Here is a 17,877-nt window from a genome sequence, read left to right on the forward strand (position 1 = left end):
AGGAAAAAAAAAACCAACAAAACAAAACCCTGGATCCTGAATTCAGCATATATATACAGATGTTGATCACATATTCTTGGACAATTGTTTATAAGACTAAACCTGGATTAATTGTCAGCTTTGAGGTTACAGAATTAAAGTAACTAATGAAACAGCAACAAGGCATGACTAAAACAAATGTAATAGAATTTTAACAAGAGACTTCTCCAAATAACATTAAGAAAGAGAAGCATTAACACAGTAGTTTATGTGTGCCTCCCACACACCATCTGTACTTCCAAGAAGTGACAGTTTTAGAAACAGGGTCTTTGGGAGGTGATTAGGACATGAGAATGGGACCGTAATGAAAGAGATCAGCACCAGTTCAAAGAAGCCCCCAGAAAGCTACCTTATGACTTTTGCCATTTATGAGAATTCAGTGCCCCTCCCCCACCTTCATCCCAGCTGCACACATGTGGTCTGCCAGTCTCATGTAAAGGGATCCTGAACAGCCCAGCCTCCAGAATGGTACATATGTAAACCACGCACTCTGTAGTTTATTAAGGTGCTTAAACCAGGCCGAGATCGCTATATATATGATCACTATATGTTGGATATTAAATCAGTTTAGAGCCATGTAACATAACCTCAGAGATGAAGGGAGCCAAAATCATTAGAATCTAAAAGCTAAAATGGGAATTTCTGCCTTTTAATTGAGTCTGTTCATTGTAAAACCAGTTTTATTGATGCTGAATTTAAACACCATGCAATTCATTCATTAATGTGTGTGTTTTACTCTTTCAGTATAGACATAGGAATGTGTCGCCATGACCATTATCTGAGTTTAACATAATTTTCCTCCAGAAAGAACCCTATACCCATTAGCACTACTTACCACCACTCCATGTAGCCAATAATCTACTTTCTGTCTTTCTGTGGTTGCCTGTTCTAGGCATGTCACAATATGTGACCTTTTGAGTACTTTCTTTCCCTTAGCAAGCATTTTCAAAGTTCATATGTGTTGTGGCATGCTATCCATTTCATTCCTTTGTAGTATCAAGTGATGTTCCAGCAAATTAACCTACCACATTTTATTTATTCATTAATACACATTTGGCTTATTTCTAACTTCTGGTTTTTATGAGCAATACAGCTATGTATGTTCAAATTCATGTTTACGTGGAGATTTCATTTCTCTTGGGTATATATGTAGAATGGCAGTTATTCGCTTGATCTGTTTGGAAACTCCTAACTGTTTCCAAAGTTGATGCATCATTCTACATTTCTACCAGCAGTATTTGAGGGCTCCAACTTCTCTACCCACCCAGGGGGATGTTCTTTTTATATCCATTGCAAAATTTAATGTCTTACTTTAATGTCCTGTTCATGTCTTAGTTTTGATTATTAATCCTTAGAATCATCTATTGATTTGTTTATTTTACTCTTTATATATGAGTGTTTTGCCTGAATATATGTATGTGTACCATGCACATGTCTGATGTCTGAGAAGAAAAGAAGAGAGTGTCAGATTCCTCTGGAACTAGGATTATGGATTTTGTAAGCTTCCGTATGGGGGCTGAGAATTGAATCAGGGACCTCTGGGATTGCTCTTAACCACTGAGACATCTCTCCTGCCCTTTTAATCTTATGTGAATGTTCTATACCATTCGCTTCATCTGTGTGACTTAAATGGTTTTCACCTTATTACTACCATAGCAAACCAGATCTATGGTCCCAATTATACACACACACACACACACACACACACACACACACCTTTTCCAAAATTAGATACCTAAAGCACATCAGAAGTATATAATGTAAGCAATCCAAGACAAGCTATGAATTAACTAAAAGAGCTCAGAAGAAGGGCCTGAGAGAAAGCTCAATGGGTACTCTTCCAGAGGACCCTGGTTCAATTCCCAACACCCAACATGGAAACTTACAACTCTCTGTAACTATAATCCCAGGAGACTTGATGCCATTCTGGCCTTTAAAAGCACTTCATGAACATGGGCACAGAAATAAGGGTAGGCAAAGTAACTATACACATAAAATAAAAAAATAAAGGGGAAAAAGATGGGGCTAATGGAAAGAGTTATATCTAGTGAGAGTGCAGAAGAGTGGGCAGAGGGAGGGAGCCTGGGAGCTCCTTGCTTCATGCAAAGTAAAGATGATTGCTGGAAACCAATGTTTCATTCATTCATCATCCATCCATTCATTCATTCGTTTGTTTTGAGACGCTTCTCCCCAAGTGCACTGGGATAGAAAGAGAATGATCCAGACATAAATAAAAGAGACCTCAATGGGGATCTGATAGGGAAGCTAGGACACATTGATAACTGTATCATAGGCAGATGAGGACCTCCACTGGCAAGTCCTTGCTATCAGCATAATAATTCAAGAAGACAGTCATCTACCTGCTCACCAGTGAGACTCAGGGGAAGAGAGCACTGCACACCCAAGCCTGTCACTCATCAAATGTGGCATCTTGTCTTTGCGATGGGATCTTGCTATGTATCCTAGGCTTGTCTTGAACTCACCACATAGCCCAGGCAGGCCTCTAACTAATGCCAATCCTGTCCATCCTGCCAAGCAGGAAGAATTACAGGTGTGAGCCATAACACCTGGCCTTAATTATGGAGTCTTAGTCTAAATGGCTGCTGAGCCTCTTTTCAGACTCAGCTGCATCATGGCACATCCTCCCTGGTGATGTACCCTTGCTTCTGTCTTCATAGTCTCATCGCAAGTCACACTGTCATGATTTTGACTCATGGCCATTTAACCTGTGGTCCAGGGACATTGCCACAGATCCATTCCCTTTATCTCCTCTAAAATCATGCTTGCCACTTCTAAACTCTTGTTTGGGACTAAGAGATCTGTTAAACAGCCATGCAGAGAAGTCAAGTCCGTAATGTAATGAGTCTGTGAGTTCTTCCTTGCGTTAAAATAAATGCTGTGATAGCAACTGCTTTGACTCTCTCCAAGAGGCTCTCTGATAAGATTGCTGGGAGCTGAGTGTGAGAAGAGTAAAAGGTTCCTGCAGTATTGAAGGCACTCTGGAAGCAGCACGACTGCACACTTTACATGTTCCCTCTGCCTTGAATGCTCTTCCCCTGTAGAGTGCACACCTCACGTCCCTTTGGCTTCCCAACCTATCACGAAGACTCCCCCAGCCACCTCCATAAAACCCCATCCATTCCTATCAGTACAGACTCTGTCCTCTGCTTCAATTTGCAGCATGTTGTTAATCACCTCTTGCTACACAGTGTATCTATTTGCCCCCCCCCCCCAATCTGTCTCTTTTCTTTGAATGCCATGAAGTGAATGGCTCATCTTCTTTGTAAAAGTTCTCAATAAAGACTGATTTTGCAAAAATAGCTCAAATTGTTTGTTATGTACCATATATATATAGTGCCATTTTAATCTCTTTTGGGTCAAATGACTCTTCCACAAGGATCACCTAAGACCATTGGAAAAACCCAGATATTTATATTACAATTAATAATAGTAGCAAATTACATTTATGAATAGCAACAAAAAATAATTTTATGGGGGGGGGGTCACTACAACATGAGGGACTGTACTAGAGCCCTGCAGCATTAGGAAGGTTGAGAACCACCATTTTAAGCATAATACACCAATATTTCATATAGACAAGAAAACTGAGGTTGGTTATTCAAATTTAGAAAATATGATGTCACAGTCAAGAGCAGAGCTCATGGAACCAGATGATCTGGGGCACAGCACAACTCAGCCATAGCCTGTCTTAGTAATGTTGGGCAGGTTGCTGGGCCATTATGAGTTTTTGGATTTTTCATCTTTAAGGTGTGGTACCAACAAGGCTGCTTCATCATGATGTGAGAAGCCTCTGTTTATCTATGAAGCCCTTAAACAGTTCATGGCTCACAGTAAGTGTCAGGCAAATGTCAAGTAAAAATAAAGAGTTCACTAGGGAATACCTTCTAACAAAACTAACTTTCTCATTCCGATTCCTTGCACACATACAACTTCCTGGTTAGAACTGGGATTTCTGCTTCACCCATCTGGATAGGAAGTGCAGATGTCACTACTCTGGTTTTTATGTGCTTCTCATCAACTAGGGAGTTGTTCAAGGTACAAACAGGCCAGGACTCTGCACATGGCTGATGCTCAAACTCCACCAATGTCTTGCACAATGGCTCAGTGATTCCTAGCACCCTCTTCGAACAAAACTACCATGTTTTGTCCACGTGTCTACACCACAAGTTGCACCACTCAGGAGAAGAAGTGTTGCCTGAGAATTCTTTTCTCTAGTCAGTGGAAAATGCTAAGAGAGGGCACATAGAAGACTGTCCAGGGAAACATGACTTCTGCCAAACCTGCTTCTCTTACTGCCCTATAAGACTCATCTATCTATCTATCTATCTATCTATCTATCTATCTATCTATCTATCTATCTATGGATTATAGTAACAGGCTGCCTGTACAGGTTTGTGCTGAACAGGAGATGAAATGTTTGCCCTCACTGGAAAAGCACAGCCACAGTCACTCCAGATGCAGCTCACGAGGGTGGCTTGCTCAGGTTACCTTGCCCTGATGATCTTGTTTCATCTCCCAGCCCCTTGGTAGTTCCAGCTGTTTGTTAGCAAACATGTTGAGGAATCCCACGAGGTCCCTGTTATGCTGATAGCGCTCAAAGTGGTGGGTGTCCCGCCGGACTTTGGTGATCATGTGCTTCAAACACGTGTTGTTTGTAAACATGCGGTAGGCACTCTGGAGGAAAGAACAGAGAACGACTGTTAGTCTGCCTATCTATGTACACCACGGCATGGTGATTACTGCATGAAATATATCAGTCCTCTCATAGTATGAAAAACATGTACATAGACTTCAGCATAACTCCAGACCCACAAATAGAAGCATCCAGAAGAGCAAAGAGACTTGAACATACAGAAACTGTAGGAAGCGAGGCCCTTTCCACTATTGGTTTCTAGCTTTCTAAAGAACAGACATGTTGAGGTATTCCTTTCACATGAGACATTAGCTGCAGCATTGGCTTCAGCAAAGCACACAATCATAAGTATGTGATGGTAGGACTAAACATACCACATGACAGTGAACCCCAAAAGCTTGTTCTACCTCCAGCTTTTGACCAGGTCACTGGTTCAGAGGGTCAGCCAGTCTAGAAGCATAGCAATATGGTCCAAGCTATATGGAAAATGCTTGCTCTCTGTCTGAACTTCAGAAGCACACACACTTCCAAAGCATGTTGCTCACACTGTCATTCATGTCCATGGAGACTACAGAAGACAGAGATATTCAATTCAAGACCCCTGGCGGGGCAGACACTCAGGGAAGGGGGATATAGTTAGACTAGCTCAGAGATCATACCCCCACTGTTTTGTTTTGGTGTTGCCCACCCCCCCACCTTGCTGACACACACACAGAGCTGCATTTATTAAAATACCACTCTACCACAACCAACAAAAGGAAAAAAAGACCATCTTGTCATAGACTTCAGTTTCAACTCATTATCAAAGACTGCTTATATCACAGACTTTCCACATACTGGTTATTCAACAAATTCATGGGATAATTCATGTGCTAGGCAGCAGAAAGGGAACACCTCTATGGGATCTATGTTCTTGAGTCAGCAGGAAGATGATATCCAGGAAACTGACTAGGCTAGGAATGATCCACCCTGGAATTCTATCCTTCGGGGACAGAGTGAAAGGGCTTCCCGGTCTGCTTATCTTCAGCATCTCAGAGGTACTAGGAATGATTGAGTCTGTGGAGGTTCTTAGGGCTTTTCTTCATGGACTTCGCTATTTCTTCCAGTCTAAGACAGTCCAGGGTAACCCCCAAAGACATCAGAGTACCTGGAAACTGTGTCCATGTACTAAGCATTTACTGTCTATGTTGTGTGTAGTATCATGTAGCTATTAGTTCAAAAGATGAATACATGTGACAGCCACCTATCTCTCCAGGGCCCCTCAGTGTCGTCACATTCAGCTCACAGAATTTATGAGCCATTGAGAATCCCTGTGGAGTTTTCTTCCCTTTGGTGTAGAAAGAACAGAAACTGGGTACTCTCAAGCCTGGCTAGTGAGTGTTTTGGGATACAGAGAACCCTAACAACCCGATCTCGAAAGAGAAGTAACCCTTTGTTAGCTTAAGTCACTGGCATGTGTTAGTTCCTTCTTCGTGTGCAACAACAAGTGTCCTCAGTAGCTCCTTGTCATAAACAGATTTTGCTTTGCATTTAAAATATTTTCCCTGTCGAAGCACATAGAAGGAGAGAGAATGGGAAGGAGGGAGGGAAGAAAGGGAAGGAAGGAGGGAGGGAAAATGAAGGAAAGGGGGAGGGAGAGAGAAAGGGGGGAGTGTGATTATCTATAATGAACAATCTCCAATCTTAGTTCCTTAAACTGGAGTCTCAAATACCTTGAAGTATTTCAACCCTCTAGTCTAAATGAGAATTGTTTTTGATGGCTAGAAGCAGTTATATGGTCTAGAGCCTCAGTACTGCAAAGCAGGCAGGGACTCAGGGGACACAAGAACATGGGGGAACGATATCATGGAAACAGGGAAGACTAACAAAATTCTCTGGAGGTTGCCATCGAGAAACTTGGGCTAGCTAACAGTTTATCCTGTGGTTACCCTTGCCTTGAAGTTTTCACTACCACTGGCAAGCTCTCACTTCCTGCACTGGCTCTGCCCTCCTCATGTTTGCACACGAACATGCAAGTTTCAGTGCCAGAGACCACACCAGTCTGTGTGGCTATGGCAAAGAGTTTTCAAGTTGTACTTTCTAATAAGGCTCTCAGGGAACAAACTATTGCATGATGATTGTGTTGAAGAGACCATTCGCTGGCCCTTGTTCTAAGTGGGTGTGCCAAGTAGTCAGGACACAATGATTCCTAATCTAGTGCACCAAGCACATTCCTCCCATCTATTAAGGAGAGGCAGCAGAACTCCAGTAGAGCAGGACGAGGCAGTTAGGGTCAGGAGCCCATGCCAGCCTTGGGCTTGATGTAATTCCCTTTGGATGGACAGCTCCTTAAGTGTGGGAATCTTACCTGGGTCTTATAATTAATTATATCCTTTTATCTTCCTCCTCTCCACTCAGCGAGACACATAACACAGTGCCAGGTTTGACTGGTCTTGGAAAAAACATCTATCAAAGTAAATTAAGTGTAAGAAGTATTTTATCCTCATTAGTAAGTAGTAAACAGCCATTAGATTCACAGCCTTTTCAAGTCTATGAAAAAAAGGGTCTAAAGAAAACACTACATTTTCATAAATAAAGTATTTTGAACAAGCATATATGTAAACATATAGCACATGCAGTGTTGTGTGTGTGTATATATATATATGTATATATATAATGTATAATGTGTATGTATGTATATAAAGTTATAGATACAGCTAAAGTTTAAAAGGATATTTGTATTCCAGTTTACATAAAATTATGTTGTCATAGCTGCAACGACAAAAACACTTAATCTCGTTTGCCTCAATTTGGTCAACTGTGAGAAGGACTAATAATAAGTCTTCTAATTTTTTTCATAACACAGTAAGACTCAAAACCAGTAGAATAAAGATTATGAAATTGCTTTGAAGAGGTAAAGGCCATTATGAAATATATGATATATGTAATTAAAAGGCTGTATGGGGGATTCTCCCAATCTAGCTAGGTTAGAACAGACAAATATAGTAGTAAAACTATTTTCTACTTTCAGCCTTTGAAGCTTGTGGGCTGGTTGCCCACTTTCTATTAACTGAGGGGGTCTCATAACCTGTCATTAACTATGTGCTAAGTTTTGCCTGTGTGAAACTCTGAGGACACAGACCAGAGCACTCAAAAGCAGGAAGATGGTCCATTAGAGGGAGAATAACAAAACTCACAAGGGCGAAGAACATGCTAGAATAAACTGGCAGAGGTAGCAAAGGGACACTATGCAAGTGGGTTCAGACTGATCGAGTGGGCCTTAGTGGTTTGTTTGTGTGTGTGTGTGTGAGACTCTGGCAAGGCCCTGTTTTAAGACAAAAGAGGGCTCCTCATTTCCCCTCTCGGGGTTAGTGGTTCTAGTTAGGTAAATGGGTCGATTTCTCATCCAGAACAGTAGGTTAGAACGAAGACATATTTCATGACCCAATCTCACGGCTCTGCACGAACGATCTCACTGGGATTCTGAATGTGGAGTCCACTGAAGTTAACTGAGCAGGCAAATGTTACAAGTAGAGCGGCACCTTTAAATGATTTCTGACCAACATAAAGTTTTGGTTTTTCATCATGGGAAGAAACACCCCTTTTAGCCATTTCCTTTGTACTCCAAGATTGTGTTTCCCATCCTCTCGCCTTTCCCAGCCTCATGCTTCTGTGATGTTCACTTCCCAGTCAGAAATCAGGGCTCAATGGCTGACTGAAGGGCTCCATTAGCAGAATTTTGCTAAAACGAATCCCCTTAGAGTTTAAATGTGTCATCTTTGGCTACTGCTTGAGGCTTTGGAAGTTTGAAACTAAGTTAAAGGGAACACTTCTTTGGTTGTTTGGCAGCAAAATATGAACTGCTCAGTTCTTAGTAATCAACCACAGTGCAACTGTGGGTGACAATCTGATGCTTGATCAGTTGATGTTGAAGTTCCATGCGGTGGCCAAAGCTCCGGGAGTTCTGGATTTCACCTACTTCTGCCAGTTTTAAAAATGCCACTATTTCCACCACTCCCAAACAACACCTTCAGGAGGCTCAGAAAATTTCCACCAAGCATTGGTGATCTGAATGTAGATTTAGAAGATAACCTCAGTGACTTGCTAGCAAATGCCTGTCATGTTTATAAAGAGCAAGTGTCATTGATGTTGTACATGACTCACTAAGCAAAGCTTACTAATAACAAAAGCAAGAAATGCTGGTTCCAGAATAGGCCAGCTAGTAAATGGAAATCGTCCTGTGTGCTACAGTCTGCATTCATACTATGTTTACTTAATTTGATTTTAGATCTTTTAATTTTAAATTGTTTCACCAGGTTTTAAAGTGTTTCACAATGACACAGAGGAGAACTTACATTAGTAGAAACTCCTGTAAACTGGGCAACAGAAGTAACTCTTAATGCCTAAGAGTATGTTTAAGATGATATTTATAAACTTTAAAATAACTTTTCTTTATTAAGAACTAAGGAATTTAGATAAGAAATGCATTTCTTTTTTCTTTTTTTCTTTCTTCTTTTTTCTCTCTTTTTCTTTTTTTTTTTGTTTTTTGTTTTTTGTTTTGTTTTTTCGAGACAGGGTTTCTCTGTATAGCCCTGGCTGTCCAGGAACTCACTTTGTAGACCAGGCTGGCCTCGAACTCAGAAATCCACCTGCCTCTGCCTCCCAAGTGCTGGGATTAAAGGCATGCGCCACCACGCCTGGCTAGGAATGCATTTCTAAAGACCATTAAAAATCAGGGTAATAATTTTAGCATGTATGTTGAAAATACCATTCTGCTACATATAATTAAATGTACTTATGTATAATGTAAGTTAGACAAACACAGGCATCTCAACTCTAAAACATTGGGCAGGAGTAACAAAATCCTGTGTTAATTTGGAGACAATTTTGATCTCTACCAGAAGAGGGCAGTAGAATCTGAATGAAAGTTACCATAACACAAGGCAAAGCATGGAAACCTCTCAGTTTGCTTCATTGCTATGGAAACCATATGTCTGTCTATGTTCGTTTCTCAGCACAGATTATGCAGATTGCTGCTTCGTGAGATAGGCTTTCCATGCTGATTTTTCAACACAACTTATTTCTCCAAACTGTTTTAATAAACAAGGAGAGTTTCAAATCTCAACACTTATTTTGAATGTTGAGTATTTCCAATAACATAGATAAGGCTTTATGGAAACAGCTGTACACCAAAAAGAATTCAATCAAAAACTAAGAAAATAAAAAGTAAATTAAAAATTCAGGAAAGTTTACTTTATAATATTTGCTGCTTATCCCCCAAATAAGAAAAACAAAATAACCATGTCTGTAAAAAGGTTATGCCTATTCATCCATACCTAAGACCTTAACGAAAATTCTAGAAACTTTAATTTGTGCCAAATACAAGTCAGAAAATAAGACTTCCTAACCTACAGAATTTAAATTTTATAGACATGCATCTTTTTAGCCAGTAATGAACATAGTTTGAGTAGAAGGAAGGAAAAGATAAAGTAAAAGCAAAGCTTTTCGAGAAGAGTAGTTTAACCATAGATGCACTCTCCAGAGAAAGGAGTTTGAAAATCACACCCAAGTGTGGAACAGAAAAAAGAGAGTGTGCAAGAAAGCCTGAGTTGAGCTGCTGTATGCCAGTGTCCAGGGCTTGCAGGCCTCAGCTTCTTCCAGGCATGCAGCTAGGCTATGTTTACTTAATTACCTGAAGGACCACACAGACTCCTGGGACTCACTGCAGCCCCGTTAGATCAGAGCCTGCAAGTAACCCACAATCTGCATTTATCTGAAAAAAAAAAAACCTGCCCAGTTAAAAACCACAGCTTTGAACCACAGCTCAGCAACTGGCTAATGATACTGCAGAGACAGGAGCTTGTAGCTGACAACCAAGGCACAGAAGTCAGAAGCCCTACTGAGTGATGCCACTAGTAGTCTGAACTCAATGTGGGTTGGAAAGAATTCACACTGCAGGAAATGGCAAGTGAACACCAGGGCTTGATTCCTTGTTCTGTGACCTGTCCAGACTATGGGCCAACTGTCTGACTACAAACAAGGTATTGCTAAAGCCCTCCCGGCACACAGGTCTACATACTAGCCTTGTCTTACAATGTTTATTCTCTGCCCCTTTACAGAGAAAGTTTTGTAAGCCAAAGAAACTGATAGAGATGACAGGCTAGCAAAACCTCACATCAAATTGAGCTGTTGCATCAGAAACAGCTCACAGATACAAAGTGAAGAAATGTATTTCCTGGCACAACTAAAAGGGCAATGGCCTCAGTGGCAGGAGTCTGGGGGTCCAACTCTCCTGTTTTACTGCTGTCTTACTGATCAATACAAAGCACTCCTGTTCCAATATACTTGTACATTGATAAGGGTGGCAAAAAGCAATAAAATTGTATTACTGTTATTTGTAAAGCATGCACTATCATTCCTCTATATAGACAAATTTATTTTTTAAAAAATACACAGACACACGCACATGAATGCAGACAGCCTCCTCCCCCATACCATAGAATCTCATGTAATTCAGGCTGACTGCTGCTTGCTAGGAAACCAAAGGTGACCTTGAACTTGTGATCCCTTGCTTGCCTCTCTCTCTCCCTGGGCTTAGTTACAGGAATGCATCATACTTAGTTCAACTGGGATGAACCCAGGGCTCTGGGCAGACCAAGTGAGCACTCAAACAAAATCTCCACTGATATGCACCGGTCCAACGCGCTTCTTTGCCTAGTCAAAGGGCCTTCCACTTGCCTGCCTCATCTGGAATGAACTTTGAGAAATCCACGTCACTCCCGCAGAAGAAACACATTTAGAATAAAGTTCTTGCAAAGCCTAAATTTATTCCCAGATCATGTAAACACTATATTCAGAGTTTGTGTTCAGTTCTCCAAACTTGCTGTGTAGCATGTCAAACTCCTTGTCCCCAAGGCATAACTCTGCTTAGTAAAGAGGCTTTGCTGTCCCTTGATATCTTGTAACCGTGCAGATGCAGCTTCCTTGGAGTTAGTTACCTGTTGGCCACCCAAGCCCCCTGAAGTCCACACTGCTTGTTCCCTGCCCTCACCTCTGTCATTACACATTATTAACATTTTCTCCATTAATTATTGTTCTGCTGACAATCTTACTCCGCCTGTCTTGTTTACCACTCTACTCCCCAAGTCTCGACCGTTCCAGGGAAATCAAAGGGATTTAATAAACACGGAGAGAAGGAATGAACAGACAAACAAATAAAAGCTTGTGTTATCTAAGCCCAAAGTCCTTCTGTGGATAGCATGATAGTTTTTGTGTCTTGTGACAATTCTAAATGTTAGTTTATCCCAGGCTCTCTCTGTACCAGCACCAGACTGTACTGCAACCCAGCTTCAGTGATTTTCACAAGAGTCTTGAGTATCTTCCTTTACAGACCCTGTTCCTTTATCTAGAATGCTCTTAGTATCAGTGTTTCTAGGGTAAGCTCCTATCCAGCCTTCAGAACCCTTTGTAAATGCATTCCCAGCCATAGCCCCTTCCCTGTGCATTCCCAGTCACGATATACACTCACAGTCTACACCCTTGCTAGTGCACAATCATCAAAATGCTGGAATGTGTTTTCACAGCTGGGATTCCAAGACCCACAGGTGCTGTTGCCTATATGTTCCTAGAACTTGGCTCAGTGCCTAGTATACAACCAGGAATAAATAAAAAGTTGGCAAATGTGCAAAACCCTTCACCCTCTCACAGGCTGAGGACAAATACCATACTGCTCATGCTCGCTCTCTAATGGAGTCCTTTTTGTTTCTATTTAAACCTTTAAACCAGGACATAACAAAGGACATAAACCTTCTAATCTAGCTAGATGCACATGTTTATAAAGTTAGGCAGAAATACATAAATATCAGTATCCAGGTACACAGAAACCACCACACAGACATCTCTAGCCACTAAGACCAGGCCAGTGTCTACTTTCCCCTTTAGTCTAGTCTGATTTCCCTAAGATATTTAATTTGTTTTGCCACATTCGATATTTTCCACTCCATTCTAACATCCCTGTTATTATCACTTACTAATGTGAGGATGTTCCCATTCAGGATCATCTTCAGTGTCTAATCAGCAGTTCCTAACCCACCAGATCTTTGCAAGGCTCTGCAGCTACTTCCTCTCCTGCTGGTTCCTTCTCTACTCCAGGCTCCTCTTAGCTCAAGCCCTGATGAATGGATTCTACCCAGCTGACCTTTTAGGCAATGGTTCCTTATTTGATGTCACTCCATATACAATGAAGATGGTCTCTCTCCCATTAGTATCTTTAGCAAAGTCATTCCCTGAGCTCAAAGACTCCTGGGATGGTTCCCTCACACCAGTTGGATTGTGTCTCTCTCCTCATACGTCTGCTGAAACCTAATCACCAATGATGACTTTCATCAGGACATGGTAACTCATTGGTGGATGAAGCATAATTCTAAGTAGAATTAGAGCTTCCTAAAAGCAGAACTGAAGACAGCCCTCAGCAAGGTGCCATCATCCATGAACGATATTAGCAGGACACCTGACTCCAGGCCAACCGAAATGATCCTGGACTTTATGCCACTCAAAACCTTGGAAAATGAATTTCTGCTGCTTATAAGCTAGTCATCTCCAAAAGTTTCTGTTTTCGTTTGTTTGAGTTTTGGGTGTCTGTTACATACACTAAGTTTATATGGCATGGTGGTTTAAAACACAAGGTACTTAACAGGGTTGGAACATGCTGAGTACTCAGGGAGCACTCCAATGGTCCCTATGATCAGGCCCTGACTAAGGATCGTTTTCTCTGGCCTGTTGTCTTTCCAGAATGTTCCTCCAAGATTAGCTACTCACAGGGTTAGAATGCAGCACGGTGAAGAACTCTGGGCTGATGAGGAACTTCACGGGGGGTGACTGTAACAGCAGCGTGAGCCTGGATCTGGAGGTAGAGTGAGGCAGGACGTTCTCCCGACGGAAGTCTAAGCAGACAGGACATATAGGCTCAGAACTAAACACTGCAAACACTCTTTACGTCATTGGCTGTGACTTCAACTCCCTAGAACTACATTTTTATTTGCCAAAAAAAAAAATGCATGCATGAACCTGACTATTCTTAATGACACTAAAATGATATTGGATATAATTTTTAGTTGGGAACAGTGTTAATGCATCCATAGCTTCTTAATAATGGCCAGACTCGTGTTCCATTTTGACACAGACTCAGAGACTATGGTGATGTGACATATTTGGTTTTGTGATACTTCTCCCCAGAACTCATAAAACGTTAAGTGTTTAGAAAATTTGCCATTCTCTTAAAGAGCAGCTCATGTCTTAGAAATCTTGGTTCTTCTGCTACATTTCTGGGATTGCAGCAGAGGGCTTGTTCTTACCTGCACTGGCTTGGTGAAAGTCAGCTTCCTCCCCTGCCCCATCGATAGCACTGGTGTTTTCCTCAGGCCTCTCATTGGTCATGGTTCTACGGATGCTCTGATAACTAAAAGCACAAACCTGGGGTTACACGCCGACCTCCCGAAGCCACCCTAGAGCCCAGAAGTTCCAGGCCTCCAGCCTCAACTGTCACCCCCAGGGTCCTATCCTCACACTGAAGAGCTACCTCTTGTGTAAATGACAACACACTGAAACTCTACTCTCCACCATTTTTAATTTTTCTGTCAACATAATAAAACAGAACAACTGTGTCCCTTAAGCAAAGAAAAACCACCTATAATAAACAGGTTACTATTCTATAGCAATTCGTTTTTGGCAAAGAATTGTTCTTTTGAGCAGGTTAAGTGGATAAAACTGCATTGTAAGATTAGATTTCAAAGGTCAGAAGTTTGGCTTCAAATCCTAAATGTGTATGCCTGCCTTACTAAAATCCAATGCTTTTGGCTGACTACAGGAATTATTAGGATTATTTCCTCTGTAGTTTCCCAACCATCAAGTGTATATATTGCCTTATGCTTTATTTTCATTTTCAAGAGAAGTCCAGATTTAGCCAAGTGACAGGACATCAAAGGTGGAACAAACGCCAAGTCGTCTATGCTGCACACGCAAAAGCCCAACCACAGAAGAGAGAAGTAACATGGGTCGAGAGTGCTCACCGCCGGTTTAGCTGCTCCATTTGCTGTATGGAGTTAGATCGCTGCAGGACCTGTGGGGCAGGGGGAGCTGTGGGCCGCTGCCACGTTGTGGTTCTGTTTACATGGTCCACATAGAAGATCCTGCCGTGGCTGTCAATCCGTGCCTCCCAGTCTAAAGAGCAGGAGGGTACCAACAGGGATAAGGAGGAGGAGCCGGGCCAGAAAGGTCCTTCATTAAGTTCAACATAGGTTCTTCTCTGTCACACACACTATAATTTGTGGCTAATAACATATACCTTGCTGCGTAGCCTAGCTTCCTCCCCAGTCCACTTGGGAAACTGTTGTTACTAGTTATTAAGCCACTGCAGCATACATGATACAATTTTTTTTTTAAGAATTTCTAAATGTGAAGACTCTTCCACCCTCCTTACCCTCCATGTATAAGCAAGGGTTGTGAAAGTACATGTAGTTGGTATCATAACAATTTTCAGAGCTTCACATAAAAATGGTATTTAGTTTTCACCCAGATTTTATCTTTTTCTTCCTTCTTTAGCATCATCCTTTCCCTCATCACTTGGGAGAAACATCCACGCAATAGTGGTAGGAAAGCAGCTAGACAGCCGTCTGCATGCTTCAGAGTGATCAACCAGCATCACCAGCCACACAGCTTAACCTGCTCTCTCCTGTCAAGAAAAATATTTTCAGAGCAAGGACAAGTTCTTCCCTCCAACTTTAGATAAATATGAAGTTTAGGAAGATATTACAGAATTGTATATTGAGTACCACAGTAAGTGTGCTGGTCTGTAAACCAATGTATAAGTGTGTTGATCTCCATAAACCAATGTATAACTGCATGTTTAATAAAACCAGAGGTCAGGTCTTGTCTTCAGAACAAGGCACCCTGCTCCTGCAACTGGATGGCCACTCCCTGTTTAAATTGACAGAGCATAAGCTGATCTTTTCAACAGGACAACTTTTCAGAATGTATTACCACTGGAGGAGGACTATATAGTAAACATGAATATGCCAGAGACCTATTTTTTTTTATTCAGGAAAAAATCTTTCTACATGTATATCTCTGAGTAAATTAATTAAAAAATTAATCAACACTTTTCTCCAGAAAAGTACAATTAGCTCAGATTTTCCTCGTGGTCACAAAACATATCAATAGACTCCCTGGAGCCAGGCAGGAGCCTACAAGGAGGGCATAGTTCTCACTTCCTGTGGTATTCATGCCAGAAGTGAATGGAACTCATATCTCAACCAAGCCCTTAGGGTTGCAAAGTGCTGCACCGTAGGCCCACCTGCGCAAGGCCAGCAGTAAAGGCCATTGCTTTAGCTGCGGGTGGAGAAGCATCTGATACTGACCATGGCCCGTTATTACAACTGTCAAGAGAAAAGAAAGTTGAAACAGAGATAAAGCTCCACACAGACAGCAGCCTCTAAATGCCACTCATGTTTCAAGGTAAGACAGGCACGACAAAGCTGCCTATACATCTGAACTCTTTGGGCACAGCTATAATTTCACCAAAAGGACAATTCTGAAAGGCCTCATCTCATGCTCAGTGCGACACACAAATGGTAAGCATTTTCCAAACCCTTTTGATCTGCTCTAAAGTTTTGGTGGGCTCCTTGTACACTTGCCTATCCCAAATATCTCAAGAGCCAATTGTTCCATCTCATTTCTATCTTATTAGAGTTGGGATAATTTATCCATCAATAGAATGTCAAGACAAACACATGAAAACAGGTAGCAATGTTTTCCCCAAGTCTGTTTATAGCAGCTCTCAATGAAGAAGAAAGAGGAGGAGGAGGAGGAGGAGGAGAAGGAGAAGGAGAAGGAGAAGGAGAAGGAGAAGGAGAAGGAGAAGGAGAAGAAAAGAAGAAGAAGAAGAGGTCAGAGAATAAAAAAGAACAGAAAACCACATGAAGGAATCAGAAAAAATCCAGCCAAGCTTCCATGATAAGGTTGTTACTAAGAATTGGCTCCAAAGCTCTAGCAGTTGAAGCAGAAAGAAAACACACTGCTGCATACTTTCCACTCGCTGACAAAAGAAAGGTCCAAAAAACCCAAAGCCTTCAGAGATGGAATTGTTTCCGTGGAAATAACTAAATAAAGATTTACTTAAGGAGATGTGCATGCAGCCTGCTTAATGGCTTATATGGGCAGCAAAATGGAGAGATTTGGAAGAAGGATCCCCCAAATACTATTACTATTGTGTCTTTCACAAACCGTGTAATAAGAGAACAAATGATTTTAAGTGATGTAATTCTATAAAAATCCTTTTATTTGCCTTCCACAAAGACCAGAGATAACCCTAACTTATCATTCATTAAAGACATTTTTTTTAATGTGTAATAGGCAGAATAAGAAGCCAGAACCACAGATTTGCTCTCTAAGAATCCAGGATAGTGAATGTACTTTGAAGGCTATTGATATCAGATAGCCCATCTCTACAATACTGCTGACTTCAAGTGGGTGTTTGGCACTGGATTAGGAAAGGCTGTTAGGCCCTTGGCATTCTTCTGTCCCAAGAGGTCAATGCCGGTAGGATGCTTCACTACCATCATCGACACCATGTTTACTTGAATGTCTTCCTATTGGACCTGGCTTGGTCTTCATATAAGAATGCACAGGAGCACTCATTTCTCTCCATCATAGCTTCTTTCAGATGGATGCCACGAAACACTGATAGGCAGAGTTAGGAGGCAGGATCTGGATCCCTCCTTTCTTCTCCTGCCACAGTATAGCATAAAGTGAGCAGCACCGTCGGGATGGGAAAAGATGAGAATAATTTGCTGGGGTGGGTCTCAGGGTCTGTACATAACCCTGAATGGTAAGAGGTCTGGTCTCTAGCTTAGTCATACTTTTGCTGTTAGACCTTCAGAAAGCTACTATGTCTCAAAGCATCACCATTTCAGTAGAAAACTAGAGGACAGAACCAAACATTTTTTTTCTAAAAGTCAATACTTATATAAAACAATGCAAATTGGACATAATACTACCAGAGGATCCAGTAATACCTCTCCTGGGCATATATCCAGAAGATGTTCCAACCGATAAGAAGGACACATGCTCCACTATGTTCATAGCAGCCTTATTTATAATAGCCAGAAGCTGGAAAGAACCCAGATGCCCCTCAACAGAGGAATGGATAC

At 41.4% G+C, this 17,877-nt stretch overlaps 1 protein-coding gene across 5 annotated transcripts in view; it reads right to left on the bottom strand.

The window, feature by feature from the left end:
• The window catches only part of Hecw2 (HECT, C2 and WW domain containing E3 ubiquitin protein ligase 2), a 374,063-nt gene that overhangs the window by 90,790 nt on the left and 265,396 nt on the right, over positions 1-17,877 (bottom strand). For all 5 annotated transcript variants that reach the window (XM_021160080.2, XM_029476576.1, XM_029476580.1 and 2 more), the window contains 4 exons: positions 14,740-14,890; positions 14,026-14,129; positions 13,490-13,614; positions 4,549-4,734 (listed from right to left, as the gene is read on the bottom strand). In XM_021160080.2, coding sequence (XP_021015739.1) covers positions 4,549-4,734; positions 13,490-13,614; positions 14,026-14,129; positions 14,740-14,890 — 566 coding nt within the window. The remainder of the gene's footprint in view (positions 1-4,548; positions 4,735-13,489; positions 13,615-14,025; positions 14,130-14,739; positions 14,891-17,877) is intronic.

The sequence above is a fragment of the Mus caroli genome, chromosome 1, assembly GCF_900094665.2.
Source record: "Mus caroli chromosome 1, CAROLI_EIJ_v1.1, whole genome shotgun sequence".
In the NCBI taxonomy this organism is placed as follows: Eukaryota; Metazoa; Chordata; class Mammalia; order Rodentia; family Muridae; genus Mus; species Mus caroli.